The sequence below is a fragment of the Typha angustifolia genome, chromosome 15 (genome assembly GCF_048772165.1).
Source record: "Typha angustifolia cultivar Huaian chromosome 15, ASM4877216v1, whole genome shotgun sequence".
NCBI lineage: Eukaryota > Viridiplantae > Streptophyta > Magnoliopsida > Poales > Typhaceae > Typha > Typha angustifolia.
In genome coordinates, this window is record NC_133253.1 from 16362903 (window position 1) to 16389730 (window position 26828).

General features: G+C 41.0%; 5 protein-coding genes and 1 long non-coding RNA gene across 7 annotated transcripts; 3 read left to right on the forward strand and 3 right to left on the reverse strand.

Annotated features, from left to right (window-relative positions):
• Window positions 1-67: 67 nt before the first annotated feature.
• On the forward strand, window positions 68-4733 carry LOC140777008 (U-box domain-containing protein 52-like). The gene is made up of 9 exons (XM_073120908.1): window positions 68-236; window positions 313-413; window positions 500-621; window positions 736-941; window positions 1041-1086; window positions 1213-1573; window positions 1659-2087; window positions 2175-2931; window positions 3021-4733. Exons 1-8 carry the CDS (start codon window positions 68-70, stop codon window positions 2883-2885), a joined length of 2145 nt encoding a protein of 714 aa, XP_072977009.1. The 3' UTR covers window positions 2886-2931; window positions 3021-4733.
• A 116-nt stretch (window positions 4734-4849) lies between these two features.
• Window positions 4850-6585, reverse strand: LOC140778077 (mitogen-activated protein kinase kinase 4-like). The gene has a single exon (XM_073122610.1). The coding sequence runs from the start codon at window positions 6436-6438 to the stop codon at window positions 5278-5280; it is 1161 nt and encodes a 386-aa protein (XP_072978711.1). The 5' UTR covers window positions 6439-6585; the 3' UTR covers window positions 4850-5277.
• A 5834-nt stretch (window positions 6586-12419) lies between these two features.
• On the reverse strand, window positions 12420-16037 carry LOC140779609 (DNA-dependent metalloprotease WSS1). The gene is made up of 4 exons (XM_073124768.1): window positions 15707-16037; window positions 15431-15626; window positions 14382-14903; window positions 12420-12899 (listed from the first exon to the last, which is right to left on the reverse strand). Exons 1-4 carry the CDS (start codon window positions 15865-15867, stop codon window positions 12708-12710), a joined length of 1071 nt encoding a protein of 356 aa, XP_072980869.1. The 5' UTR covers window positions 15868-16037; the 3' UTR covers window positions 12420-12707.
• A 1431-nt stretch (window positions 16038-17468) lies between these two features.
• On the forward strand, window positions 17469-21474 carry LOC140779389 (protein ecdysoneless homolog). Of its 2 annotated transcripts, XM_073124424.1 has the most exons (7): window positions 17469-18778; window positions 18854-19189; window positions 20055-20191; window positions 20400-20560; window positions 20814-21052; window positions 21152-21167; window positions 21203-21474. In XM_073124424.1, exons 1-5 carry the CDS (start codon window positions 17577-17579, stop codon window positions 20988-20990), a joined length of 2013 nt encoding a protein of 670 aa, XP_072980525.1. In that variant the 5' UTR covers window positions 17469-17576; the 3' UTR covers window positions 20991-21052; window positions 21152-21167; window positions 21203-21474. The 2 variants fall into 2 exon arrangements, with proteins under 2 accessions (XP_072980525.1, XP_072980524.1); XM_073124423.1 differs by having other exon boundaries at window positions 17470-18778; window positions 21152-21474.
• Window positions 20538-22287, reverse strand: LOC140779390 (uncharacterized). The gene is made up of 3 exons (XR_012107332.1): window positions 21948-22287; window positions 21777-21860; window positions 20538-20675 (listed from the first exon to the last, which is right to left on the reverse strand). It is a non-coding gene; the product is annotated as an uncharacterized lncRNA (long non-coding RNA).
• A 928-nt stretch (window positions 22288-23215) lies between these two features.
• On the forward strand, window positions 23216-26536 carry LOC140778656 (D-3-phosphoglycerate dehydrogenase 1, chloroplastic-like). The gene is made up of 5 exons (XM_073123474.1): window positions 23216-23774; window positions 24618-24994; window positions 25092-25202; window positions 25289-25384; window positions 25480-26536. Exons 1-5 carry the CDS (start codon window positions 23231-23233, stop codon window positions 26149-26151), a joined length of 1800 nt encoding a protein of 599 aa, XP_072979575.1. The 5' UTR covers window positions 23216-23230; the 3' UTR covers window positions 26152-26536.
• Window positions 26537-26828: the final 292 nt, after the last annotated feature.

The following is a 26828-nucleotide window of genomic DNA, read 5'->3' on the forward strand; positions in this document are numbered from 1 at the left end:
AGGGAGAAAGCTTGAAACCAACAATAAGGCTTTGCATTCGAACGTCTGCTTAAGGAGGTAGGAAGGAATGGGGAAGTATCAAGAAATGAAGAATGGGGACGGAGGCTATCCTTTGGTTGCAGTTGCTATTGACAAGGACAAAGGAAGCCAAAATGCCTTGAAATGGGCCTTGGATAACCTTGTCTCCAGGGGCCAGACGATCGCCCTTGTCCATGTTAACACTAAGGGAACCTCATGTAAGTAAGTGCATGCCTTCCAATTGCATGGCCAATGCATTACATTACCTTCTCATTATTCTTATACAAAATGCAGCTGGGAGCCGCGATGATGACAATGCCAGTTTCAAAGAACCCACGGATCCACAGATGAAGGAACTCTTCCTTCCATTTAGATGCTTCTGCACTCGTAAAGATGTGGGTATATATCATGAGCTTCCAATCTCATTCTTTGTCCTTCCAATGTTAATCACCGTTGGCCCAATTGAATATACTTTGTGCAGATTGAATGCAAGGATGTGGTGATTGATGAAGCCGACGTACCAAGGGCCATTGTCGAGTTCATTTCCCAAGCTGCAATCGAGAAGCTGGTGTTAGGGGCATCACCAAAAGGGGGTTTTGTCAGGTGACCTTTATAATAAGTTCTTAAGCTTAAGCTTTCTTTACTAAGACCAAATAATAATAATAGTAATAGTAATAATTCACAATCGAAGTACTAATTTGGCATCCTTTGTCTCAGAACATTCAAGCACGCGGACATCAGTACAAGCATCGCCAAAGGAGCACCGGATTTTTGCTCCGTTTACGTCATCTCCAAAGGGAAGGTGTCATTCATCAAGAACGCCATTCGTCAAGCTCCGACCGTGTCCCCTCTCCGGACACAGATCCAAAACAAAGCGACCCAGAAACCCAACACGAACGACCTAAACTTGACTGCCACGAGAGGTTCGTAATCTTTCATTTCTTCTTGCTGCTAATCGCTTCTTCTTCTCTTTAACTTGAGAGAAACAAAATGAGTGGAGCGCGTCCTTGTGCTTGCTGCAGGCAATGCTTCTCCGGAGACGCCAAGTTTTCGCGACAACTCTATCAAGTAATAAAGTTCGAATTGCAACTCTTAATCCATATATTGCTATATATATCTCTCTCTCTTTTTTCCTTTTTCTTTTTAATTGTCCGTGTACGCCAATTAAGAGTGGAACATATTATTCTCGAATAGGTCTCCGTTCACCAGGGCAGGCAATAATGGCTCGGAGAAGAAGTATTACCCCGATGTGTTGCTCAGAGAGTCCTCTGATATCTCATTCGTCAGCTCCGGTAGGCCGAGCGTCGAACGTTGCGCGTTCACTCCGAGGTTGTCCGATGGATCGGATGGGCTCGACCACAGCTTCGAGATCTCGTCAGATTCGCTATCGACGGGGAACGAGTTCTCTCCCTTCTCCAACAGCACCGGCACATCATGGTCATCACAGGGATTGGATGACGTGGAAGCAGAGATGAAGAGGCTGCGGCTAGAACTCAAGCAAACAATGGATATGTACAGCACTGCATGCAAAGAAGCACTCACAGCTAAACAAAGGGTAAACATTAATTTTGTCACCATTAATTATTAAGGATAAGTTTTTTTGTTTGTTAAGATAACTCTGTTAAGAATGGGTGGCGTAGGCAATGGAGCTTCATCGGTGGAAGGTGGAGGAAGCGCACAGAATAGAAGAAGCTCGACTGGCAGAGGAAGCGGCCCTGGCTCTAGTCGCCAGAGAGAAAGCGAAATGTAAAGCGGCGATGGAGGCAGCGGAGGCCTCTCAAAGGATTGCGGAGCTAGAAGCGCAGAAAAGAATCAACGCAGAGATGACGGCGCTCAGAGAATCGGAGGAGAAGAGGAGAGCGTTGGATGCGCTCTCGCAAACGGATGTACGCTACCGCAAGTATACGATAGAGGAGATCGAAATCGCCACGGATTTCTTTCACGAGAGCCGAAAGATTGGCGAGGGTGGCTATGGTCCTGTTTACAGATGCTACCTGGACCACACGCCGGTTGCCGTTAAAGTTCTTCGCCCTGATGCGGCTCAAGGGAAGTCTCAGTTTCAGCAAGAGGTTATGAAACCTTCCGATTCTGAAGTTAAATTTTGATTATGAAAACTATAAAAGATAGTTTATAATTATTATTATTATTTATCATAGGTTGAAGTGCTTAGCTGCATCCGGCATCCGAACATGGTGCTCCTCCTCGGGGCTTGCCCAGAGTACGGGTGCCTCGTGTACGAGTACATGGCCCACGGCAGCCTCGACGACCGCCTCTTCCGACGGGGCGACACCGCCGTCATCCCCTGGCAGCACAGGTTCCGCATCGCCGCCGAGATCGCGACGGGCCTCCTCTTCCTCCACCAGACCAAGCCCGAGCCGCTCGTCCACCGCGACCTCAAGCCCGGGAACATCCTCCTGGACGTCAACTTCGTCAGCAAGATCAGCGACGTCGGCCTAGCCCGCCTCGTGCCGCCCTCCGTCGCTGACAACGTCACGCAGTACCGCATGACGTCGACCGCTGGCACGTTTTGTTACATCGATCCGGAGTACCAGCAGACTGGCATGCTCGGAGTCAAGTCCGACATCTACTCCCTCGGCATCATGCTGCTCCAGATCGTGACGGCGAAGCCCCCCATGGGGTTGACTCACCATGTGAGCAGAGCTATTGAGAAGGGGACGTTCGCCGAGATGTTGGACCCCGCAGTGACGGATTGGCCGGTCGAGGAGGCGCAGCGTCTGGCGGAGACAGCTTTAAAATGCGCCGAGTTGCGAAGGAAAGACCGGCCGGATCTCGCGACCGTCGTGTTGCCAGAGCTCAATAGGCTGAGAGCTCTCGGAAAAGAAAACATGCAGCATTGCGTCCTATGATTTCGGCCACGTAGCTCACCTCTCCAGTACTCATGTTTCACGGCAGGTAAGGTGGTAATCCTTTTAATTATCATAATCCTGTTAGTATTTCTTCATCATGAGTACAAGCTAACAATTATTATCTTTTTCTTTTAGGTTTTTTAGATGTCATCAAGAATGAATCCCTGGTTATGCAGTCTGGATATAGCCCAAGAACAAGTGAATCATTAACTGCCGGAGTGAGATCAAATGTGTCATCAGAAAGTGTTACGATATATTCAAGAACACTATACTCCACGTATATAAAGCATTGGAAGAGATAGGTAGAAGATGGTGTAATGCTAGAGGAAGAAGAAGCACTGTCACGCCCTGAGTATACTACTAGAAATACATATAGTAGATGCTATGAAGGATCTGATGGAGGAAAAGAGCCCTTGAGTAGTAGTGGGTGCATGTCCTCTGCTCTCATTCTCCCATGGTTTCCAGTCGACTCCTTTGCCAGGCAGCCAACTGCTGCCTTCTGATTCTGTAACAGAGCTCTAGAGAGCAAGTGTGACTTTACTGTAGAACGACATAAAAATATGTATAGTCCTGGGTTTTGTTGAGCAATGCATACATTACTTCTGAGATGAAGAATGGAGCTTGTTAGTATCAAAGTAGACCAAAATATAGGCATCAATAGCCAAGCTTGTTAGCAGGCCCTGTGAAAGCGTTTTAACTTAGAAACAGGAGCAAGTCTAATAATGTGGGTTTCGATCGCCCAAATCTTGCATCCACCAAATTGGCTATAGCTTTCTCTGCTACACAAAGCTAGTTTGGAGAGTCAAAATATGTGACTTTCTGGAAGTACCAAAGTAGGCAAGTGAAAAATTTATTCTAAGATATTCTCAGCACGATAAATTATTGACTCCCAGGTCGCAGAAACTTGCCGTGATCGTATACCGTCTTGTAGAAAGAAAAGGTTGTGATAGTCGATGCAATGTCGTTGACAATTAGCATCTAGCAAGTAGCACAGGCTCTGCCTTCTGTCCACAATGTCATGCGAGCACTCCTCATTTATTTATATCAAGCACTATATCAAGTCGAAGCAGAGGACCCCAATTTTGATCACAGAAGGCTAAAAGGCAAAAGCCAATAATCTCTTGCATGCTGCTATGGTATATATAAACATATATATTCAAAAGTTGGAACTTTGAAACATTTGCTAGAGATGATCATTAAAAGTCCCAAGATGGGCATACTGAATAATAGCTCTCCCGTAATGCACATACCATCGGCTTCATGTCAGAGCTGCCTCTCCGGGATGTTGTTTGTCAATGGCGATCTGTCTCTTCTCACCAAATGAAGTCCCAAACAAGGGCATGAATGAACTCCCTCTTTTGGATCTGATCTTTTACAGTGTGTACACATTACGATGCCCCCCCCCCCACCCCCCTGTCCTTGTAAAGATGCACATCCTTCCAGACACACGGTGTAGGTATTCGACCATCCCTAATTGGATGCATACATGTACATTCATGGATGTCTCCTAAAGCAATGCCTGACATACAGTGTAGGTATTCGACTATCCCTCCAATTTACTGTACCATATCGCTTGCAGCTTCCAAAAAGTGCAGGTCAGAAGGCAGAGGATGCCTATCACATGCATCCCATTAACACAGGTTGCCGTCTCTCTCTCTCTCTCTCTCTCTCTCTCTAGCTCTCTCTAAACTCTCTATCCTTGAGGACTTTTAAAATAACCATTTCCTTGCACAAGTCCCTCATTGTTAAAGGTCCTATTTCCCATCTCCAATGTACCCATACAGTGATAATGTGATATGTGCTGTGGAAGGCTCACCGTCAAAGAAAAATCTAGGCAACCTCAACAACCAAATCCATTAAACATCCACAGAGCAATAAAAGGAAGAAACGAAAACGACCCAGAAACCGAAGCCAAGCACATGAGTAGCAATAAAAGAAGATAAAAAAGAAGAGCGAGGAAAGGATTTCAATGGAAGGACGATCCGTTTCCCATTTCAATTTTGCAGTTTGCTGACATAGTACAACAAATTCATTTAATCAAATCCCATTACAGAATACAGAGCAACAAAAATCAACGGTCCGCCTTCGTCTTCCTCATCCTCCACTTATCATCCAAGAAGAGCCAACCAAAGAAGAAACTAGAACGAGAAGAATCCCCACCCATCTTATGATCAAAGAACAAATTCGAAAACAAAAGTTCAAAATTACAAAAGAAAACGGGGATTTGATACCACATCGTTTTTACTTACCCGACAAAAATCCCATCTTTTCCACCACCCGCGCGTCAAAACCTCTCCTTCAATGAAACCCAATTGGAAAAAATGGCACCTTTCGATGAACCAAATTGGGAATTCGGATATAGGGGAAATGGAAATTCGCGATCGCTCACGATTCAAGCTCGCTGCTGTCGAGCCGACGCCGAGGAAGAGGAGGAGGACGAGGGATAAGCATACTTAGTGATGAACGGATGCTGTAAGAGCTGCGCAGCGGTGGGCCGCCTCGCCGGCTCCTTCTGAAGGCAATACGAGATGAAGCTTCGGAACTCCGCAGACGCCGTTGCCGGCGCCTCGGGCGGATTCGAGTAGCAAATCGCGCACATGAGCGATGCCCAATCCCCCTGCCGTCCAAGGTTGTCCCCGAACGGAAACCTCCCCAGATAGAACTGGAGAATGCTAAGCCCAAAGCTCCATATATCCCCCGCATATCCATCGTAAGCCCCTTGATTGAGGTCGGTGTTGATCCGCTCCGGGCTCATGTACGCGATGGTTCCGACGGAGGAATTGCACGGATCCATGGTCTGCGCCAAGATTCGCGACACACCGAAATCGGCGATCTTGACGCGTTGAGAACCGTTGATGAGGAGATTGGACGGCTTGATGTCGCGGTGGACGATGCGCTGGCGGTGGAGGTAGGCGAGCCCCCCGAGGACCTGGCGCGCCACGTCGGCGAGCAGGGGTTCGGATTGGATGTGCCGGCCGTCGAGGGATCCGCCGTCCATGTACTCGAGGAGGATCTGGATCTCCCCCGCGTGGTCGTACATGCCGTGGCACCGGACGACGAAGGGGTTATCGGCGGTGCGGAGGATCGCGATCTCGCGCAAGATCTGGCGGCGGACGGCGTCCTCGTGGTTCCCGTAGATCACCTTGAGGGCGAAGAGCCGTCCGGAGAGGCGATGCCGCACCATATACACCGTGCCGCCGCTTCCGCTCCCGATGCGGCGGAGGCGCTCGAGATCCGAGAGGGACAGCGGAGGAGCAGGAGGAGGAGGCGCAGCCATCGAGGGAGCCACCGCGGCCGCCCCCGCCGCCGCGGACGACGACGACGACGACGACAACGAGGACGACGACGACGACGACGACGACGACGAGGACGACGATGAGGGGGCGGCGGAGGAAGGAGGAGGGAGGGGGAGCGGGAGGGGGACGGCGAGGGAGGAGACGTCGCGTTGCGGCAGGGGCAGGGTAAGGTCGGGACGGCGGCGGGGGCGCGTCGGCGTGATGGGTTGACCGGGGCGGTTGTTGGATCCGGGTCCGGGAAATGGAACTGGTCGCATCCTCTATGCTATTATGGGGGTTAGAGCTCAGATGAAGCGAAGGAGGGAGGAGGCGGTGGTTGTCGAGAGAAGGAAGAAGTGAGAGGTCATAAATTGAAGAATTTCTAACCCCCTCCTCTCCTCTCCCTCTCCTAAAAAAAAAAAAAATAAACCCCCCCCCCCCCCCCCCCCACCCCACCCCTCCCCCCTCCCCCCCAAAAAAAAAGACGAGAATTTTTAGTTGGGTCGATAGGTCGAAGGTGGAATTAGAAGAAGACGAGATGGATGCGTATTCTTCTGACAGGACCGACGGAGGTTAAGGGGGTTGTCTAAATTACGGATAGAGAAGAAGGGAGAAGAGTTAGGATTTAAATATGGGAAAGAGGTGAAAATAAAAAGGAGCAATCACTCACTCTGCTTACAACCACTTTACTTATATTTCTAATGTCTCTCATCCTCTCTCTTCATCTCATCATCAACGCTCAAAACAAAGCCACGTAATCTATATTTGTAAGCGAAAAGGAAAGGTAGCTAGCCATCAACAGAGATTTTTTTATAACTAGGGATAGGGGAATATATATATATATATATATAAATAGAAAGCTAGAGAAGGTTAATAATTAGGGCATTTTATTGATTGCTTTCTTTCTCTTTTTCACTCCTTTATATTGTTGTTTTTTTTTTGGACATTCTCCCTATTGCTAATAATGCATGCGTATCTAACTCAAACTTGCTCTGGATATTTATACTCATACGGTTGGACTTAGCATCATAAACAAAAGTACAAAGATTCAGATCTAGCTTTGTATTGGATTGGCAAATAATTGAGATGCTACTTTACCTTTCATGTAGTTAATATCTTTGTTGTTATAAATTGTCCATTATGTGCCCAAAGCAGCCTAATCATTGTTAATTAGAAATGTAATTGTAAATTAACTTCATCAGAAATTATGTAATCATCACACAGGGAGGAGGATGTGTACTATAATCAAAGTTGTTAGTAGTAGTAGCTGTGTCTAAATATCAAGAATAATTCCCACTGTAGATTTAGCTAATATCAAACCATATCTAGAAGGACCCAAAAGGCTAATATTACAATGACACCTGAAAATGCCAATTAATTGATGAGGAATATGCTACATGTCAGACGTGTATGAATTTGATTCTACATGGTAACAATGATCATGACCTTTAGATAGTTCTGGAAAGGTAGCAGTTTCTCTTAAAAGTGAATGCATTTATATTGTTTCAAGTAAAACCTTGCACCATTTGGTTTTAATATTGGTAGCTACTAATTCCTGTCAAACTTGAGTTTTTCTAACACCTTGAGGTATGACTTAGTATCTCCAATATTTTGAAAACCAATCTAGAAGATGTTTTCTGAATCAATAACTTCGTCGAGGAAAATAGAATATGATATCTCAAAACAACACACAAGTAAAGAATTGTTTTACGTGGAAAAACTCATTTATCAGCAAAGAGTAAAATAAATCATGAATCTCCCTTCGCGATCAAACTAAATAATATAATAAATAATAATTAGTAGGCACTTACAAATTAGTAGACCATAGATCTATTCTTAATGCACCACTTCTCATGTTATGACTCTAGTAGTTAAAGATACATGTATATAATTATGCAAACCACATTCTCTAATATCTTAGACTTACCACAATTAAATGAATAGAAGTTTCACTTTAGCTCTTCAAACTTCTTTCTCAATCTTCATAGAAATATCCTATAGCCTTGGGGAGTCCTTTTAATATCTTAAAACAACTATTTACTTATATATCTTACAAAAGGAAATAAGTTGAGCTAAAAGTAAGTCATCTTGGACTTAAAAATCATCTTTAATTCATCGATGCTTTTGAACGAGATATTATATGTTTGAACATCTTGTGCCAATCTCAATTAAATCTGCAAAAATATTTAAAATATGTTTGAACGAATTTTAAGTGTGTGAAGTTTGTTCAAGATTCATTTGAACACATTTTTTTTATCTGTTCATCATCTTTAATATTTTAACAAACTTAACTTATTTTTATATATGTATTTTATCAAACATTGTATCATAATTTATGCATGATTAATAAAAAAAGATCATGAATCACTTCATTTGAGCATAAATTTATCGTTTATACAACCTAATAATCTCTTATACCTCTGAAAGAAAGAAAAAAAAAATGTGGTACAAAGATTTCTTAAACTATCGTAATCATCTTTCCAGAGAATTACACTGTGAATGGATAAGTTAAGTTTACCAACCCAATATCTTAATACACATTTAAGCTGTAGGAAAAAAATTTAATTGTGGGAGAGACTAAGAAGGAGGAATGGAGAAATGAATTAGAAGCAATTGCATGATAGAATCTGGAATTGCATTGGAATATTGGAAGAAAATGAGAAGAAAATGATTGACAAAGATTCATAGGAAGACATTATAATATATTACTATCGGCTTGAAAAGGAAGAGAGGATAATAATTCTATATAAAATGAGAGCAAAAATTGATCACATATCAATTCGAGACGAAGAAATGAAAACTAGACTAAAAGAAGGGTTATTATAAAATATTTAAACAGTTTGCAAGTTTTATAGGGTCATATTTTTCTGACTTCAATATACTTTATTCTTTAAGAGGTTATAAATAACACAAAAATCTTAGCTCATGGGTCTATCTATGTTTAATTTAATCTTTTCTAAATGACCTTTTGCGAGTGAATCATATATCCTTTTATCAAGGCAAATTCGTGTCGGTTATCCATACAAACACTCTTAAGAACAAGAGCATACATTATAAACTCAAAAGTATTTGGAGAATATTTTTAAAGTGTTTATAATCATGGTTAGACTCTATTAAATTTTAATTAATATAATAAATTATCTAGTTTAGGTTTTAAATTGTCTGTATTTACTCTAAAATACACATTGTTATGCTGTCAAATTAAAATTTTAAGTAAACTTATGAAACTAACAAATAATTTTTTTTCTAGCAACCCTGGGTGATACCGTAATCATTTTGGTCATAAAAAAAATATATACCCAGCAACTCTCGGTGATATGATTGAAGCTCTAGCTATATATATATATAAGCTAAAAAAAGGGTGTTTGGATGTGCAATCTCATGTGGGAGTAGAAGGATTCTTCGAGGAAAGAGGAGTGATTGGATGGGACGTGGCGATGGAAAGCTAGACGATGAGAGAATCCTCATCCATCCCCATACGAAAAGTGAGGCTTTGGGCAGGGTTAAGTTTTGCCTTTGTTCCCCCCCCCCCCCCGCCCTACCCTTCTCCCCTTTCAAACTCAGCTCCTCTTATGCATTTGCAAAGAGATTGCAACCAAGAAATAAGCAACAGTTATACAGTAGCACCGCTTGGACATCATATTTGTGCTCCTTGGAGATACGTGTATGCTAGTCTTTTTGTTGTGTCCTTGCCTTCTTTTTAACCTCTCTCTCCTCCTCTCTCTCTCCTTGTTCTTGCATCAGCTTTAATCATATGGTCCTTTTTCTGATTGCCAGATACGAACGAAAATATTTACGGTGGATAAAGAGGTTTACCCTTTGTCCGTAAATATTCAAATTGATATTTATATGCCTTTCTCTTAATATTCTTATTTTATCATTCTTTTTTTTTAAATATATTTTTTAGTTTAAATTTTTACTTATCATACGTGGAGCGAGCGGTGCAATAAAGTATAAGAGTAATATTTGTATTGTTAATGAAGAATTCATAAAACCTTGTGTCACGGGTTGGTTGGTTATTAACCGTCATCAATCGCGTATTTAGCTTGACTCCATCTCCATCAACCAACAAGTTTATTTTAATTAATGTCATAAGGTCGGTAATACCTACTTATTACAGTAGTCAAAAAGAGGATTGGATTGATGAGCTTAATATTTAATGTGACAATTTTCAACGTATAGCTGGAATGTTTTAAGGCCCTTAAAAAAATTATACGTGGACTATTTAAGCACGAAAGGTCATCTTCACAGGGATTGCTAATGGTAGGATGTGAGCTTTAATGTTTGTTGATCTCAGACAGTAACAAACATCTTCATCCAATTCTTGTACTATTTTTGCATTAATAATAAGCAAAGCAATAAATGAACTGTTGTCCAGCCTACAATAATATGAGCACTGAATTATTATTATTATTATTAGAAGAAGAAATTAAACAATTGTAGGGTTGATTCCAATCCAATTAAACCAGTAGAATTAGTGTCTTTTTAAATGCAAACACCAACTTATCTAAAAGAATCCTATCTCATGGGACTTCTATCCAGTTAATTGAAGATAAACATAATAGCTCAATCTTATAGAAAAAAATAAAATAATATATATATATATATATATATAAAAGATTTAAACTTTATTTAAAATTTCGGTGAGGTCGGCTACCTAAGATTGATGCAACTGGTTACATTCCTAACCAATATTTATATATCAATAAATAAAGTTTATTTTTTTAATTTAAAAAAATAGGTCACAAATTCGAAATTTAAGGATGTTGATATGCCCATTTTCAACTTGTGGCGTCGTCCAACCAAAGGAGAGGACCAAAGAAAAAAAAAAGGACACCACCTCCTTATCAACCGCCACGTCGGATGAATCCGTATAAACGTGTTATAGATGCCACGTGGCGCTTGAGACGCCAGGTTGGACTAGCCCCATTGGTAGCTTCGCGGGGGTATCGATCGATCGAGAGAGAGAAGTTGAAAGCGAAGGAAGAAGGGAGGAAATCGATGTCAAGCGAATGAGTCGTTCAAAGCTTTAGAGAATTTTTCAGAGTTTGGATGGAAGAATTTCTTTGTTTTTCTTTTTTCCTTTTTATCTTTTTGGGAAGAGCACCTAACCGAGTCTACCCGCCTAACTGGAAATAATAATAATATTATTATTAAATAAATAAGAAGTTTTGACCCATTATAAATGGTTTGCTACTACGCACTATATGACGCCAGCAGGACGTCATTGACTACTTGGACGGGCGATGCTAAGACTTGCTCTCTTTTGCCTTCTACTCTGTATGTTCCCATTGTATATTAATATAATTAATTCTTATTTTTACTATAAAAGCTCATGCTTTTAAAAATTAAGTGCACATATTTCCTACACCAGAGACACAGCACATAAGAACTCAATTGTTGTCGATTTGAAGAGTGAAATCAAATTAAGTTACAAAAGGCACGATAATAATGAGGAAAAAAGTAAATGATGTTTTAGAAAGGCATATGTGCAAAAGGTTAAAGAGATATACACGTTAACGGGATCCTAATATTTATATTATTCTTGAAGCACCGTACTAATCTCAATCCAGATCAATCCATGCCAATCCTCTGACAGCTACTGTTAATAAATAACATTACGCAGTGACAGAGGAAATCACCACCGTCCGATATCGCATCATAGATGTAGTAGCAAATCAGCACGGGATGGTGACAACGTGTGATGGATGCATGGGTCCGTCGTACACCTGTAAAGTTTTGGTGTATTCGGAGACTTTCCTACAACCCACGGCGTTTGCTAGTTTTGGACGGTTTCATAGAGATTAGAGGCTGCTGACATAAAGCTTTCAAAGATCTTCCCATCAGGTGATAATGGCCAATGTCAACTGAGGATTTACATCTCCGCCCCCCTCAATTTTGCAGCCCACTTCTTAAATTTCTGAACACACTACGTCAAAAATATTTTGATGCTGACAGTAATAAAAATTTTTTCCTTATCATTTTATATTATTTTCACTCTCTCAACTGAAAAAAAAATAGAGAGTGAAAAATACACTCTGCCCCTCCGCTAGAAATTTTGCTAGAAAAGAGATTAAAAGATTAGCTAACTAATTAGATGGATAGATAGTTAATGAGTGTATATGTTTACTTTTTTTCTTTATAAGGGGAAAATGATACAGAATAATAGTTAAGGGGGGCCAAAATATAATTAGCTCATTATTCAATTTTTGGCATCAATTTGATAATTCCATCAGGAAATACAGAACATCTTGATAAATTGCGAAGCTCTATATGCACGTTTGAATTGAGAGAAATAGTTTTGTACAGGTATTCCTTATCATATAATCTTGCTGAACATAGACATTATCTCTGTGGATAGAGAGGACAAGGTAAAGAACTTAAAATACAAAACATGGCACTTGATTCTTAAAGATACTGCAATAATATGAGAACGTGATTTAACTAACAATAAGCTTCGTTAGCAAAATGGGCTTAAACTTACTACTTTTTTTTTGTTGTAATAATATGCCATTACAATCTAGACCAGCAAGTTGCAGAAGAACAGTTAAGTGCCATAGCTGGGACCGCCGCTTGATACTGGAGCCCCGTACGAATATCTCCATTGATCACATGCTGAACATTTCTCTAATTTGATGCTGTTCTCTAAAGTACAAAACTTACAAGACCAGGTCTTGAACTTGGACGCAGCAGCTTTAGGTTTTGCCTTGCCACAAGCTTCACATATTGGTGCCAGTGGCTGCAACCAAACAAGTTATTGCATAGGCAAATCCAATCAATTACTCCTTTTATTTAAGAACACATACCAAGGGAAATGATTACATGTTGGCAATTATTGCTACATTACTGACGAAGACATGGAGATTATCCCTTCATGAAGGAATATCAGTTGCCTAGATCAGAAAGCCATTTGTGTATATTGCACAACTGAGCAAAAGTCATTTGCGTGAGATGATCGTACAAGCTAAAGCTATGAGAAGCACTTCTCATAGCTTAAAGAAAATGAAAGGCTTTTAGGAAGGGATGATCAACAGATCAAGTTATGTTGACCCTTCTTTTGAGATATATAATTTCTTAGCTAACTACCATAATAGGATTTATAGTAGAAAATGTTATATATTCTCAAAACATGTAAAGAGATGGGGAAAAATTAAAAAAGGTTCATATAACTCAAATAAGTTAAACAAATAGTAAATAAGTACAAAGGGTTCCTTGGAACATACTATGGAGTCTTGCTAAGTGTTGAACAGGCAGTGAGAACCTATATTCTTGTAACCTTCTCAAGAACACTTTTGGACAGTTTTTGAGATTAGTGACCATGCTTCTGATAAGCAGGAGAAAGAAACATTATACCATGACAATCTCATTTCAGCTGAAACATCAACTGCAACTTGAAGTATTGAATAATCCAAAGAGCAAGTTCTACTTCTAAAGTATTGGTGCATATCGATATCCATGGTGGTACACAAACATACAAAACTTTTAAATAAGTATAGAAACCAACCTACAAACTAACACAGGAAAGACCAGAGAACCTATTATATAAATTTGCGAGTTTTTTAAAAATCCACCTCTATCATATCTAAGAAGAAGAAAAACCACAAGTACCTAGTTGTCATGGATTAATTGCTCAGACATACTTCAATATTAGTTCATTGTTTCATTCCTAAGTCTCTTATCAGTCATGCCATGACAAGGTAAAGGAACATGAGAAATGAATCAGGTGATCGATGGTAAATTAGTAAATACTAGGCAATTACTTCTCTATATCACTGACATCAATTATGATGCCAAATGAATATATCTGTTTTGAAGAATATATTTACTTTTCCATATCATGAAGTTTCTAGATATCCAGAGAAGATTCAAGTTTTACTTGATCATACAGGAATCGAAAGTATCATGACTCCACTTTGTCTATGTTGCTTACAACGAAATGCTAAAATGGAGAAGCATGCATACTATATATAAGGATATCCTATAGACAATCTTTCAGATCAATAGGGTGAGTTTTATTAGTAACAGCATCTCACTTGTTTGAAGAATAAAGACTACTTTTCATACCAATTGCTTCCACTTTGCAGTGCGCATATGGAATACCAAACAGGATATCAAGCAAACATCTAACCATTTGGCAAAGAAAATATTGCACTTCTTAATGCTTAAAAGAGAATGTTAATTCAGAGAAAATGAATCTTAAAAGATCACCAAAGGATCTTACTTGGTTAAATAGAGTGCAAAAACTGCATTCCCAAATAGCTCTATCTTCTGCAAAATCTCTCGTCCAAAGAGAAGATGAATCAGAGGGTGCATTTTGATGAGCAGTATGTAAGCTTTTGCCAGTCCCACTTTTATCACTATGAACAGAATCCCCTCTCAAAAAGTCCTTTCCCTTTGGTACTGAGTTAGAAACTTTTGAAGATGCAGGATGGCCTGATACACTAACACTTTGTGCATGTGATCCAGATGCACACCACAAATCATCATACATTCTCCTTTCTGCAGCCATAGCAGCAGCTTGTATTGGACTAAGTGCAGCCATAATCTCATCATTCCCACCCAATCTTCTTGGTCCAGATGGTAATAGAGCCCCAGTGCGTGCCCGGTTCTCTGCTGCAGCTAATGCAGATTGCCGAAGTGATGACAATGGAGGTTGACGAGAAAACCCACCCACGCGTCTTCCAGGAGCATCAAATCCCTGGCCTGTTCCAGTTATTCCATTCGCTACAAGATCCTCGCATTCCTGCAATAACTCATGAGAACCAAATGTGGCAGCCATATTTTCCGTTAAATCATGAGGTACATAAGGTGTAAAAAATAAAAACTAAAAATCAGACATGTGCAGTGCACAGCTCTTCTAACATTCAAAACAGAAGAACCTACATATGACAATATGCATATTCGAAAGCAACCAACTGAGGAGTAACTTGAAAGAACAAAAAAATATAGAATATTTGTGAAGGCTTCAACAAAAGCTATTTCCCTTTAGTTTCTTTGAGAAAATAATTCAAAGCGTAGCTGATTAAAACAAAACAATCAAATTGGCGAGCACGACTAGGTTGATACTCCTTTGCAAGAAAAGGAAAAGGATAATCGGAACCCCCACCAGAATATATCAAAATTTTCCACGTTTTTTGTTGTTTACTGCATGGAGAAAACGAAGAGAAGAGAGAAACCATTGGATGAATTCTATAACTGGTGGCCTCATTAAATATAGAAGTGAATCGGGAGTATAAATTTCTTCACCAAAGGAGGGGTTTAGGCGGGTACCTTGCGGAGTTCATCCCAGAGCTTGTAAAATTGCGCGTTGTGAGGTCCATGCTCGATATGGCAAAGCTCGTGAAGCATCGTGTCGAGCACCTGCTCGAAGGGGAAGAAGTCCCAATCCCTATTCGGCCTCCTCAGCCGGAGTTTGATCTCAACACCTCCTCCAACGTTCAACCCTAGAAGAGCCGGATTGGCGGGGCTATAGAAGAGTAGGATTAGACCACAAAGGGGAAGAAGAAGGAACAAAGTCTAGGTTTTGGGGGAGGGGGAGAAGAGTACCAGAATTCGGAGAGGATCTTGACCCTCCACTTGCGGCGGCGCATGATGGGCTGCACCTGCTTCGCTACGCGGTCGAGCATGGCGCGGGAGTCCTCCTCGCCGGGCTTCTTGAGGGGCTTGATCTCCCAGACCTTGTTGAGATCGCCGAGGTCCATCGCCATGGTGATCGGAGGGGAAGGGGAAACCCTAGCCCTGGATTGGAGCCCACCGGTAGAGGGGAAATTTTTGAAAGGGAGAACAGCGCGGGAGATTGTCGGCGGGGATCGGACGGTGGTCTCTCTTCGTCCGCTTATCTCTGCGCGGAACACGAGGTCCGTGTGGCTCAATGACATTATACAGGGGGCATTCGAGAGGTATTTAATCGGAGAAATTACATTTTAAGTTCGATATTTTATTTATTTTAATAATTTAAAGCAAAGTCCAACTATTAGTATGTCATTAGAAGGTGAAATAATATTTAGTTACCTATCAGAGAGGTAATCTTGTCATTTCAATATACTTACTCTTTGATACATGTCTTACACTTGATACATAGAATTAGGCCAAAGGGCATAAACATAATAATGAAGTGAATAACGGTTTAAGAAATTTTTAGGAACAAAGAGCCTCGCGTTCAATATTCATAGCTAAATAACTACAAATTTTATTATCCCAGTAATCTAAGACATGACCTTAAAAATTCACTAAGACAAGAGGATTAAATATCACCCACTTGTAACACAATATTAAAGAAGAGGAAAAATAACCAACACCTTAATACGGTTGCAAAACAAAATAAAAGAAATAGCTCTAGATGACTCAAAAATATTACATCTATGTCCTAGCAACGTAGAGACGGGTGAGCACAAAAAACTCTGCGAATAGGTCCCAACACGCTAAGTGAGGAAGGGCCCTCAGAGGCACCGGTAGATCAAGCGGCTACCAAATTTGGATTCGACAATGTGAAGAAGAGTGGCAACGACGATGAGGTGCAGTTATAGAGAGCTAAAGCTATAAGGAGGTTTAGGACAGCGTCCAAGCCATTGACGATAAATTCTAGCACTAATCTAACTAGGGAAGAAGAAGAACAAAGACAGCGATAAGCAACATTAGATGGGAGCGACAATGACGTGCAAGAGCGATTTTAAGACCGAGAAATGAATTTGAGTTAAAAGAATAACATTCAGATCAATATTTAATATATAAAATTATTTAAATATCCAGTCTACTTTTCTTTTATATGTCTAATTATGTTATAACTACTTTTCTTTTAAATCCAATTCGCATCCATGCATGAACTCAGAGAATATATACTATTTAAATATTTAATTCATATTCTGTTCATTTTCAAACCCTAAGGTAATCCAAACTGAAAGATAAGGCATCAAGAAGTGGAGAATCATATTGTGCGAACACAAAGTAAAATGAAGATAGAAAGATGAGAGAGGAGAAGACTTCAATTCAACACTTTGCTGCACTAAGGCAAAAAGATCTGAGCATCCAACCTCACGAAAGGAACAATCACCAAAACCAATTTATTTTTAAATAAACGTCAAGTCTTCCTTAATCATCACTCTTGCTTTCCACGATATCTTCTAAACCATTGTCATCATATAAATCTTTTCTTCATCAACGCCAAGACATTAGAGTACACAAGTTTTCTGTGAAACATAAATTTAAATTTAAGTTTAATTTAAATTTAATTTTAAATTTAAAATGTATAGGACCAAATTGCGAAACACCTTATTGTTAAGGAGCATAAGTCGGTGGAGATATAACATAAAAGGCCGACTTCCTGTAAACGCTTCTCTTCTCGAAAGCCCCTCAAAAACCCCTCTACAGCTCTAGTCTACTCGTCTTCCTTCTCGAGTCCATCTCTATCCCCTTCGCCATGGAACCACCTCCCACTTCTTCTTCTTCTTCTTCTTCTTCTTCTTCTTCCACTTCCACTTCCTTCTCCTCCCTCCCCTTCCCTCTCCGTCGCCATCGCGTCCCGGATGACACCGTCTTCTACGCCATTTACCCCGACCTCCCCATCTCCACATCCCCCTCCTCTGCCCTCTCCTCTCTCCGCTCCCTCCACCTCCACCTCAACAACCTCCTGTCCCCTTACCTATCCTCCTACCTCTTCCACCGTGACCCCTTCCACCTCTCCCTCCCCGACTCCTCCTCCCCTCGTTGCCCTCTCTGCTCCTCCCCTGCACTTTCCCACCTCCACGGCAAGACCCACTTCGGCGACTCCATCGCCGATGAGTGGTTCATCGTCTCCCTCCTCTTCGCCGCCTCCCGCGAAGTTCCCTCCATCTCCGTTCGCGTCTGGGACTCCGATGGCGAGTTCCTACTTATCGAGGCCGCCTTCTCCCTCCCCCGATGGCTGAACCCGGAAACCAGCCAAAATCGTGTCTTTATCCGCCGCGGCAAGCTCCACATCGTGCCCAAAAAGCTCTTCCCCACGAACCCACCTCTCGAATCCGCCCTCGAAGCTATCCGGAGCGACGAGATTAATACCCGTGCGCCGGATTCCGTCCAGGCCGCAATTAATCGCCGTATCGCTGGATATCCGGAGAAGGCGAGGGATAATATGCACAAAGTTAGAGTTAGGGTTCCAACGCTGGTCGCCCAGGTCTTAAAGGTGGAGCCTTGCTTGATCTCGCTTGCAGTGGAGGGGTTTTATGACAGGGATGTGGATTCTATGAAGCACGCAGCTCGGATGGAGCGATTTTTGAGGAAAGATGGAGGCGAGATAGAGATGGTTAGGATTTCGGTGACGATGTCGAGGGCAATGTATGGTCAACTAGTGCAGCAGAACTTCCAGTCGCCAAGGTGCTATCCAATGCCATCGAGAGATGAGGGGCCTTTGGCATATGCAGAAACCGAATTGGGGATGAAGATAACTTGTGGGTTTGAGATGATGTATCAGGAGAGGCGGCGAGCTGGCGGGGAAGGGAAGGATAGCGCTTGGGAAGTTTTTAAGCAGAGCTTGGAGAGCAGTGGATGCTTTGATGGGCTCCTTCCTGGGTCAAAAGAATATCAGAGGATAATGGAGGATGCGTTGCAGTATTACAGGAGCACAACCCTCTTTTCTCGCACAAGGTAGTGGAATTATTGTATAAAATATAATTGGTTGTCTCAAGAGTGTGATGCTAACGGTGTGTGCTTTTGGTGCAGGGAGATATTGAATGCTCCAATTCATCGCATAGATGAAATTCTTTCCATGCCATACTCAGCTACTGATTTTGAAGGCAGTGAGCTTCCTCCGAATGATGATGATTCGTGGTTGTATAGTGGGGAAGATGAGCTGAACTCAGCCATTCAAGAGCGACAAAAGGAGATGGAAGATTATGAGGCTGAAAAGAAACATAGAAAGAATCTGAATCAGAAGGTCAAGGATGGTGGTTCAAGTTCACTGTCAAATGATTTCAACCTTGGAAATATAGCAGAAACTATGCAAGCATTTGTTCAAAAAATTTCAAGTTATGAGGGGGCAGAGGTCCCTGGAAATAGGTCTGGTTCTACATTTGCTAGCTATTACTGGCATGCTAGATTTATCACATCTTGCTAACAGATTTTTTTTGTTCTTGATTAGTTGCTATATTTTTCAATTCAATTCAGTTGATTTGATAGCTCGGCAACTAAGCATAGTAAAAGTCCAACTTCTCTAGAATTGATAGAGCTAGTCACCGATTAATCATTATTTTATTTGCAAGTATGTTTTCTGCAATGTATTCTGGAAGTGACATTGCAAACATGTTTATCCCGACAGTTAACTCTTTCCACCTCTTTATCATTTGGTTATTATTAAGAATGAAGCTGGTAGATCTATGACTCGTAGACTATGAGAGTTTGGTGTTTATGATGAATAGGTCTTCTATAGACCCTTTTACCAGCATGGAATTTCATGACTTCTGAGAGTAACGTAAATTGCTCGAGATAGTTCAGAACTCAAAGTACAACGAATGGGAGGTGTTGATTTTCAAAACTTGTGGTACTTGCTTATCCTAAATATGCATTTGAGGTAGAACTAGGAAACCCAACCCCCTTTAAAAGATCTTATTTGACCTTCCTAACTACTAGCTTTTCTGATATACGAAACTGCACATAGATTGTTTGTACGCATGTATCTCACTGATTCACGTCAAATCAACTGGCAATTTGACTATTTTGGGAAATCACATTATACTGCTGTAGTGCTGTATGTTTCCTGCTAGATGTTGGAATATGGTCTTTTTCATGCTGCATCAATTTTTCTTCTTCTCATTGTCATGTGGTTGGAGAGTTGGAGCTTCCCGTCAGGTGTTCTTTACATTGTCAAGTTGATATAAGTCTATAACCAAGACTATTCATGATGTGTTTCATTTGTTTCTCAAAGGAACTCAGAAGCAGTGGAACTTGATGCTGACCAGTTCTTTAAGGCGATGGAATCAGTGTTAGGAGAGGTATCACATGAAAGAACTGCTAGTGATGCTGAATTGGAAGGACACACATCATCATCTGATATGGATTTTGGTATATTCCTTATTACCTTACCAACATTTGATTATGTATGCCATTCTCAAAAAAGAAAAAAAAAAGATTATGCTTCCTTCAATTTTACTTTCTTTTGCACTAATCTGATGAATGTTTATCCACATTCTAGTGCAAGTAAAACTTATCTATTTAATTATTTTGTAGTCTTAATATATTGCCATGTACTGGTCCAACAACTTTCTTGCAGATGATTCTGAAGAAGAAGAAGGTGATTTTGCTGAAGAGCATATTGACAAGGAAGCTGAGGACACTTTTATGCAGTCGTATACTGATGCCTTGACTAAAGAATTAAGTACAACCAGTCTTAAAAGAAGCTTCATTCGTGCACAGCAGTCCAATGACAGTGAGGTGATCCTTCATTTCCTCTATGGTCATGGCCTATTTTGCTGTTTGCTTAAATTCTGCATTCTCTTGGAGACTCTTCCAGGCACATGAAATTCAGAACAAGTTTCATTCTTGGATGCTACAAATTTCAATTTAGATGTCAGTGAAGAGTTGATTTATGTGGGGAAAAAAATAGCTATCTTAGTTTCAATAGCCATATCAAACAACAACTCTTTCATTTGTTCTAATTTATCAAATTTCTGTTTGTGTTTTCCAGGGCCAATCAACTGCTGCGGAGGACATGGATGAGGAGTTAACTCCTGTCGATGTGGATGTAAACCTTGTGAAAAGCTTTCTTGATTCATTTTCTTCTCAAGAAGGCCTTCCTGGTCCTGCTTCAAATCTGCTTGGACTCATGGGTGTAAAGGTTCCTCCTGATTCTAAAAATAAATGATCTAGAGCCGCCAAGAAATAGCGCAAATGAAGTATCACGAACTGACTCTCAAAGTATATGAGGTAAGAACTGAAGTTGATTTTAAGGTGACTAGATGCAGGAATTTGTTATTCATAAAGTAAAACGATAAAGTCATGAGAATGTATTTTCAACTTTTCCAGGTGAAATCGTGTAGTATGATCAGCCTATTCTTTTCTTGCAAAGGTTCCACGGTGCCACAAAATTATCAATTGCAGGCTATAACTTGCGAGTTTCTTGACCTCGTCTATTTCTTAGATTTGTATGTTACATGTTTGCTGGCCAATCTGCTACTATGTCCATCAATCTAGGTAATGTGCAAAAGTAACCTATGTATATATATATATGCTGTTCATAATCTTATCTTAGGGATGACACCTAAGGTGGAAATTTCAGTTTCTATTGCTGCTGTAAATGGCCATGTCCTGATCTATTATGTGGAAGAAATAAATCTGCCTTTGTTCCATCTCTTACCCCTTATGGTTTCACGATTGGCTGAGCAAATAAACGATTGAGTTCATCAAGATGAAGGTCCACATGATGCTTCTGTGACCTACTTAAACATTTCAAATTATTTAATTTAGTAGGTGAATAGGGTAATTGAACCAAATTAAGGTGAAAATGAAAATGGAACATTTGAGTGTTGAATGTTCCGTTGTGTTATTGGATACACATTAATTTATCAATTGCGCACTTAAATTTATAAATCTTTTGTATTTTATGAAGGATACACACGATTAATGCACTTGTGTACATCTGAGGACATACCTGAACTGATTTGCACAAATTATCCTGCATCGAATCCTTGCTCCTTCAGGGACCACATTCCATCTCACTTCCTCTTTCTGATCACTGCCAAAATAAAGATCAAAGCAATTCTATTGAATGCTCTCAGATGCAGGAATCATAGGAGTAAAGCCATGACCAAGTCACCAAGACCTCTTCTTTGTCCGGCCTTGGCGAGTTAAAAGAGAGATCAATCCGGCTTCACCACAAGCTCTCTCAGTGCGCAAAGAGGAGTAAACCCTCAGGAAAGAGAGAGGACAGTCAACTTTTACTGCTTCATTGTTCGTTCTCAAACGGACAAAAAACAGAGTAAATGTTCTTCTTCTATCGTCCTTTGAGCTCGGACAATGCCATGTTCTACTCCCCGCCTCTTTGATCATTGCTTTGTTTTGGTACGAACAAGTTATATTGAATACGATTTGGCAAGCTCGGACAGTGCCGATCTTGTCAGTGGACAAACGAATCTGTAAACTATATTATCTCTTAATGAAGGTTGTCCTGAAAAAAAGAGTTGTTAAGAATGAAGCAAAAAAGTTGAATGGCTAATTTAAAACTAAAATTTCATACCAATGGGAGGATCCTTCTCTAGGACCAAATGACGTATGTAGTGATGTTATATGTGACTATTTTATAACCCACTAGAAGATGACTACCAGCCCACGAGAACGAATAAATTCTATTTACTTGACACAATGCACCCAGACAGAAAAAGCAACTATATACGTACGTTACCGACAATCAAAGGTGTTACCGGTAATATTCCATCATTGCCAGGATCAAATGCAACTATAAATCAATTAGAGATTACAACAAGGTTTTCAAAAGTTGACAGTGCTGACGGTTAATTCTCATATATAGTTGTGTAGTAGTCGATCTTAAATTATTGGAAAGAGAGTATTACACTATGCTGAGTGGATTAAATGAGAGAAAAATAAAAAAGAAAATTAATGAAGAAAAAATAATATAATTCTCTCTTCTATTTGGACGCACGAGAGAGGTCTTTCCTGCACTTTATTTTTGAAGAGATGTTAGAGGTTATTATTGTTTTCTCTGTTCTATCTAAATAAAAAAAAAATAATAATAATAATAATAATTCTCTATTAACTCGTTCTTGTTTTCGTATTTATCTTAGACCAAAGAAGGTGTTAATTGTGTTAAAGTAGAAGTTAGTGAGTTTTATATTAAAATTTAAAGGAGACCAAGGATTGGCTTACGTGAGCATCCAATTGGAAAGAAGGTGACCTATTTTTATCGAAATGGATGAGATTAGGCTCTCTTAATAAAATCAGATTGAATCTTATTAGCGAATCAGGCCAGGGAACAGCGTGGGCCCTCCAATCTCCTCCCTGTTCCGCTCCTTTCCCTCCCCTATAAATTTCCCTCCATTTTTCCTCTTCACCCTCGTAACCATCCATCTCTCTCTGTCTATCTCTCTCATGGCGTCTTCGAAGACTCTCTTCGTGCAAAATAATACACTAAATCCCTCCTTCGTCTCCTCTGAACACTTGCGATCCGAATTCCGATCGGGGGCCTCATCCCTCACCCTCCCGTCCCACCACCGCAAGACTCTCTCGGTGATCTCCGCCTCAGCCGGGGAAGGAGAGAAGCCGACGGTCCTGATCTCGGAGAAGCTCGGCGACGCGGGATTGGCGGTGCTGCGCGAGTTCGCCGCGGTGGATTGCGCCTACAGTCTCTCCCACGCGGAGCTCTGCTCCAAGATCGCCCTCTGCGATGCCCTAATCGTGAGGAGCGGGACGAAGGTGACGAGGGAGGTGTTCGAGGCCGGGAAGGGGAGGCTTAAGGTGGTGGGGAGAGCAGGGGTGGGGATCGACAACGTGGATCTCCAGGCGGCAACGGAGTTTGGATGCCTCGTCGTGAACGCGCCCACCGCGAACACCGTTGCGGCGGCGGAGCACGGGATCGCGCTTCTTGCCGCCATGGCGAGGAATGTTGCCCAGGCGGATGCGTCCATGAAGGAAGGTGGGGATTCGTTCTGTCTTTCCTCTGTTTTTGTTGCTAGTTTCGCATTTGTTGGTCTTTTGGTGCATTTAATTAGGATCCGAGTTGATCGTGGTGGCCAGTGATCTAATAAGTTAAAGGGCAATTTCTGTTGATTCCAACATGGTTAATATGCAAAATTCTATCAAAACCTTGATTTTATTTTGTTTTTCTATTGATAACACTAGAATCTAGTGTGTACCGCATATATAAATAATATTTATTTTGCCCATTAAAAAACACTATAATTAAATTACAAAAGCCTCTCTTTTTTTTTACATGAGTTTTTCTAATGTATAAGTTAGACTTCTTGTTTGCAATTAATGAAAAAAAACATGTGTACTATAAACTAAATATAAATTACTTGATGCCTTTTTCTCTTTTCTTTTTGCCGGTGGAAGATAATAATTAGTTGTTGTACGTTATAATTTATTCTTTATACTAGATTTATAATTTTTTATATGTAAAATGTATACAATTTATATAAACAAAGACCCATTTTTACTATTTTAAAAATAAATAAAAATTGTGTAAATAAGCACAGAGAAGTGATTATATTTGCTGTGATTTATTTATTTATTTATTTTCGTTTAATGATCAGTATCTTTGGAACGGAATGATGACTTGGATTTCTACGACTAATGGGACAATTTACGCAGAATAGTGTGGCTTAGGATCTTTGTTTTGAGTATTAGCAAACACTTAGCCGTCATCATTGTTCAGTTTCAAGATATGCCACTGTCTCTATGGTTAGATAATTACATAAGATAATCTATTGTTAGATGTTCATGTGCTAACATTCTTACTGCTGTGTCTGCTGTGAAGGAAAATGGCAACGCAACAAGTACGTTGGTGTCTCTCTAGTTGGGAAGACGCTGGCAGTCATGGGCTTTGGGAAGGTTGGCACAGAAGTTGCTAGGCGTGCAAAGGGACTTGGAATGAATGTAATTGCTCACGATCCGTATGCCCCTGCTGATAGAGCCCGTGCCATCGGAGTCGAGCTAGTTTCTTTTGATGAAGCCATATCCAGCTCAGATTTCATCTCTCTCCATATGCCGCTCACTCCTGCAACGTCGAAGATACTCAATGATGGAACGTTTGCAAAGATGAAGAAGGGTGTGAGGATCATAAACGTAGCCAGGGGCGGAGTAATTGATGAGGATGCTTTAGTGAGAGCACTTGACAATGGAACAGTTGCTCAGGTGACCTCTTGAATTATGAATTTACAATGATACATCAGTAGATGATGATGCTTTCTAGTGTAAGTGTAAAATATTTCCTTTTGTAATCCCGGACCAGGCAGCTCTTGATGTCTTCACCGAAGAGCCCCCACCAAAAGACAGCAAGTTGGTGCTACATGAGAATGTCATAGCTACACCTCATCTTGGAGCTAGTACCGTGGAAGCCCAGGTTTCTCTTTCATCCATGTTATCTCTCTTTTAAATCTAGAGGATATCACATTATCACCTCACTATAATAAATCACTAAAACCGCAGGAAGGTGTAGCTATTGAAATAGCAGAGGCTGTTGTAGGGGCATTAAAAGGTGAACTTTCTGCCACTGCTGTGAATGCACCAATGGTTCCTCCTGAGGTACGTAATAAGTTGGAAAAATGATCAAGCATATCTGTTCCTGGAGATCTAGCTATATGATTCCTTTACCATGCGTAAACTCTTTTGGCTTTCAGGTTCTAGCAGAGCTAGCTCCTTATGTTGTCCTGGCAGAGAAGCTGGGTAGGCTGGCTGTGCAACTGGTGTCAGGAAGAAGTGGCATTCATGGGGTTAAGATCATCTACTCGTCAGCTCGAGACCCTCATGATCTGGAAACAAGGATTCTTCGAGCCATGGTCACGAAAGGCATCGTAGAACCCATATCCACTGTGTTTGTAAACCTTGTTAACGCTGACTATACCGCCAAACAGAGAGGTTTACGTATTAGTGAAGAGCGCGTCATCCACGAAGGATCTCCCGAGATCCCATTGGACTCTATCCAGGTTCAACTTTCACATGTGGACTCTAAGTTTGCAGGTGCTACATCTGATTCAGACAATATTGCAGTGGAGGGGCGGGTAAAGGATGGTATACCTCACCTCACACTTGTGGGATCTTTCAGTGTAGATGTGAGCCTTGAAGGCAACGTCATACTATGCCGGCAGGTTGATCAACCAGGGATGATTGGTAAAGTGGGGATCATTCTTGCCGAGCAGAACGTAAATATCAACTTTATGAGTGTCGGAAGGACTGTCAGGGGAAAGCAGGCCATTATGGCCATTGGAGTTGATGATGAGCCCAACCAGGACACTCTCAAGAAAATTGGGGACATTCCAATGATTGAGGAGTTTGCTCTCCTCAAGCTATAGCGGCATTCCATTTTCGGCTCTTTCAGAGGGGAAGTACTTGAGAGGAAGGAAACTCGTTTGATCGCTTCATGCATTGTTGCTTCCTTACCAGTCTATACTGTCACGTACTATTTCATTTTGAATTAATATTCCTTTTCGATGTTCAATTTCTAGTTTCGGGAAAGGGATGCAATTGAGCAATGTCGTAATTATACCAAGGGTTTTCTTGGTAGGCTAAATCAGGCAGTATACAATAAATGGTTAGCATGGTTTGGCTTATTATTATGGAGCTAGCTTCATCTTTGGATTACTACGCATGTCAGCTTGTTATTACTGTTAGCTGACGCGATACTAAATTCAAAGGATTGATACTCGAATAGCAGTTCATTTTGACCGCTAATGGACCTCCTTTCCCCATGCTTTGCCTCTCGATCGCTCTCCTGTATGAATATCAAATGAAATCAAATCTTCTGACTCTCACATCGCTTGAATTTTTGATGAGCAGAGCTTGATCAACCTTCTGACTCTCACATGCAGACATCATAAACTTTGATTTGCTATTGTATTCAAACTTAGGTTAATTTAGTTTGATACAATTCAAGCGCCTTGTCAAGGGTCATGACCCGTCCAACTTTGCACATGATTTAAAGTTCTAGTTGGCTAACACACTGACCGTGACGAGGGAGGATTGACATTTT

Excerpts from the sequence above, each read along its gene's own strand:
- LOC140777008 (XM_073120908.1), top strand. The coding sequence starts at position 68 with ATGGGGAAGTATCAAGAAATGAAGAATGGGGACGGAGGCTATCCTTTG. Across the intron at positions 237-312 it reads TAACACTAAGGGAACCTCAT|CTGGGAGCCGCGATGATGAC; the intron begins GTAAGTAAGTGC and ends TACAAAATGCAG. Across the intron at positions 1,087-1,212 it reads TTTCGCGACAACTCTATCAA|GTCTCCGTTCACCAGGGCAG; the intron begins GTAATAAAGTTC and ends ATTCTCGAATAG.
- LOC140778077 (XM_073122610.1), bottom strand. The coding sequence starts at position 6,438 with ATGCGACCAGTTCCATTTCCCGGACCCGGATCCAACAACCGCCCCGGT.
- LOC140779609 (XM_073124768.1), bottom strand. The coding sequence starts at position 15,867 with ATGGCGATGGACCTCGGCGATCTCAACAAGGTCTGGGAGATCAAGCCC. Across the intron at positions 15,627-15,706 it reads AAGATCCTCTCCGAATTCTG|CCCCGCCAATCCGGCTCTTC; the intron begins GTACTCTTCTCC and ends ACTCTTCTATAG. Across the intron at positions 14,904-15,430 it reads TCTGGGATGAACTCCGCAAG|GAATGCGAGGATCTTGTAGC; the intron begins GTACCCGCCTAA and ends GAGTTATTGCAG.
- LOC140779389 (XM_073124424.1), top strand. The coding sequence starts at position 17,577 with ATGGAACCACCTCCCACTTCTTCTTCTTCTTCTTCTTCTTCTTCTTCT. Across the intron at positions 19,190-20,054 it reads GCAGAGGTCCCTGGAAATAG|GAACTCAGAAGCAGTGGAAC; the intron begins GTCTGGTTCTAC and ends TGTTTCTCAAAG. Across the intron at positions 20,192-20,399 it reads ATCATCTGATATGGATTTTG|ATGATTCTGAAGAAGAAGAA; the intron begins GTATATTCCTTA and ends ACTTTCTTGCAG.
- LOC140778656 (XM_073123474.1), top strand. The coding sequence starts at position 23,231 with ATGGCGTCTTCGAAGACTCTCTTCGTGCAAAATAATACACTAAATCCC. Across the intron at positions 24,995-25,091 it reads ACAATGGAACAGTTGCTCAG|GCAGCTCTTGATGTCTTCAC; the intron begins GTGACCTCTTGA and ends ATCCCGGACCAG. Across the intron at positions 25,385-25,479 it reads CACCAATGGTTCCTCCTGAG|GTTCTAGCAGAGCTAGCTCC; the intron begins GTACGTAATAAG and ends TTTGGCTTTCAG.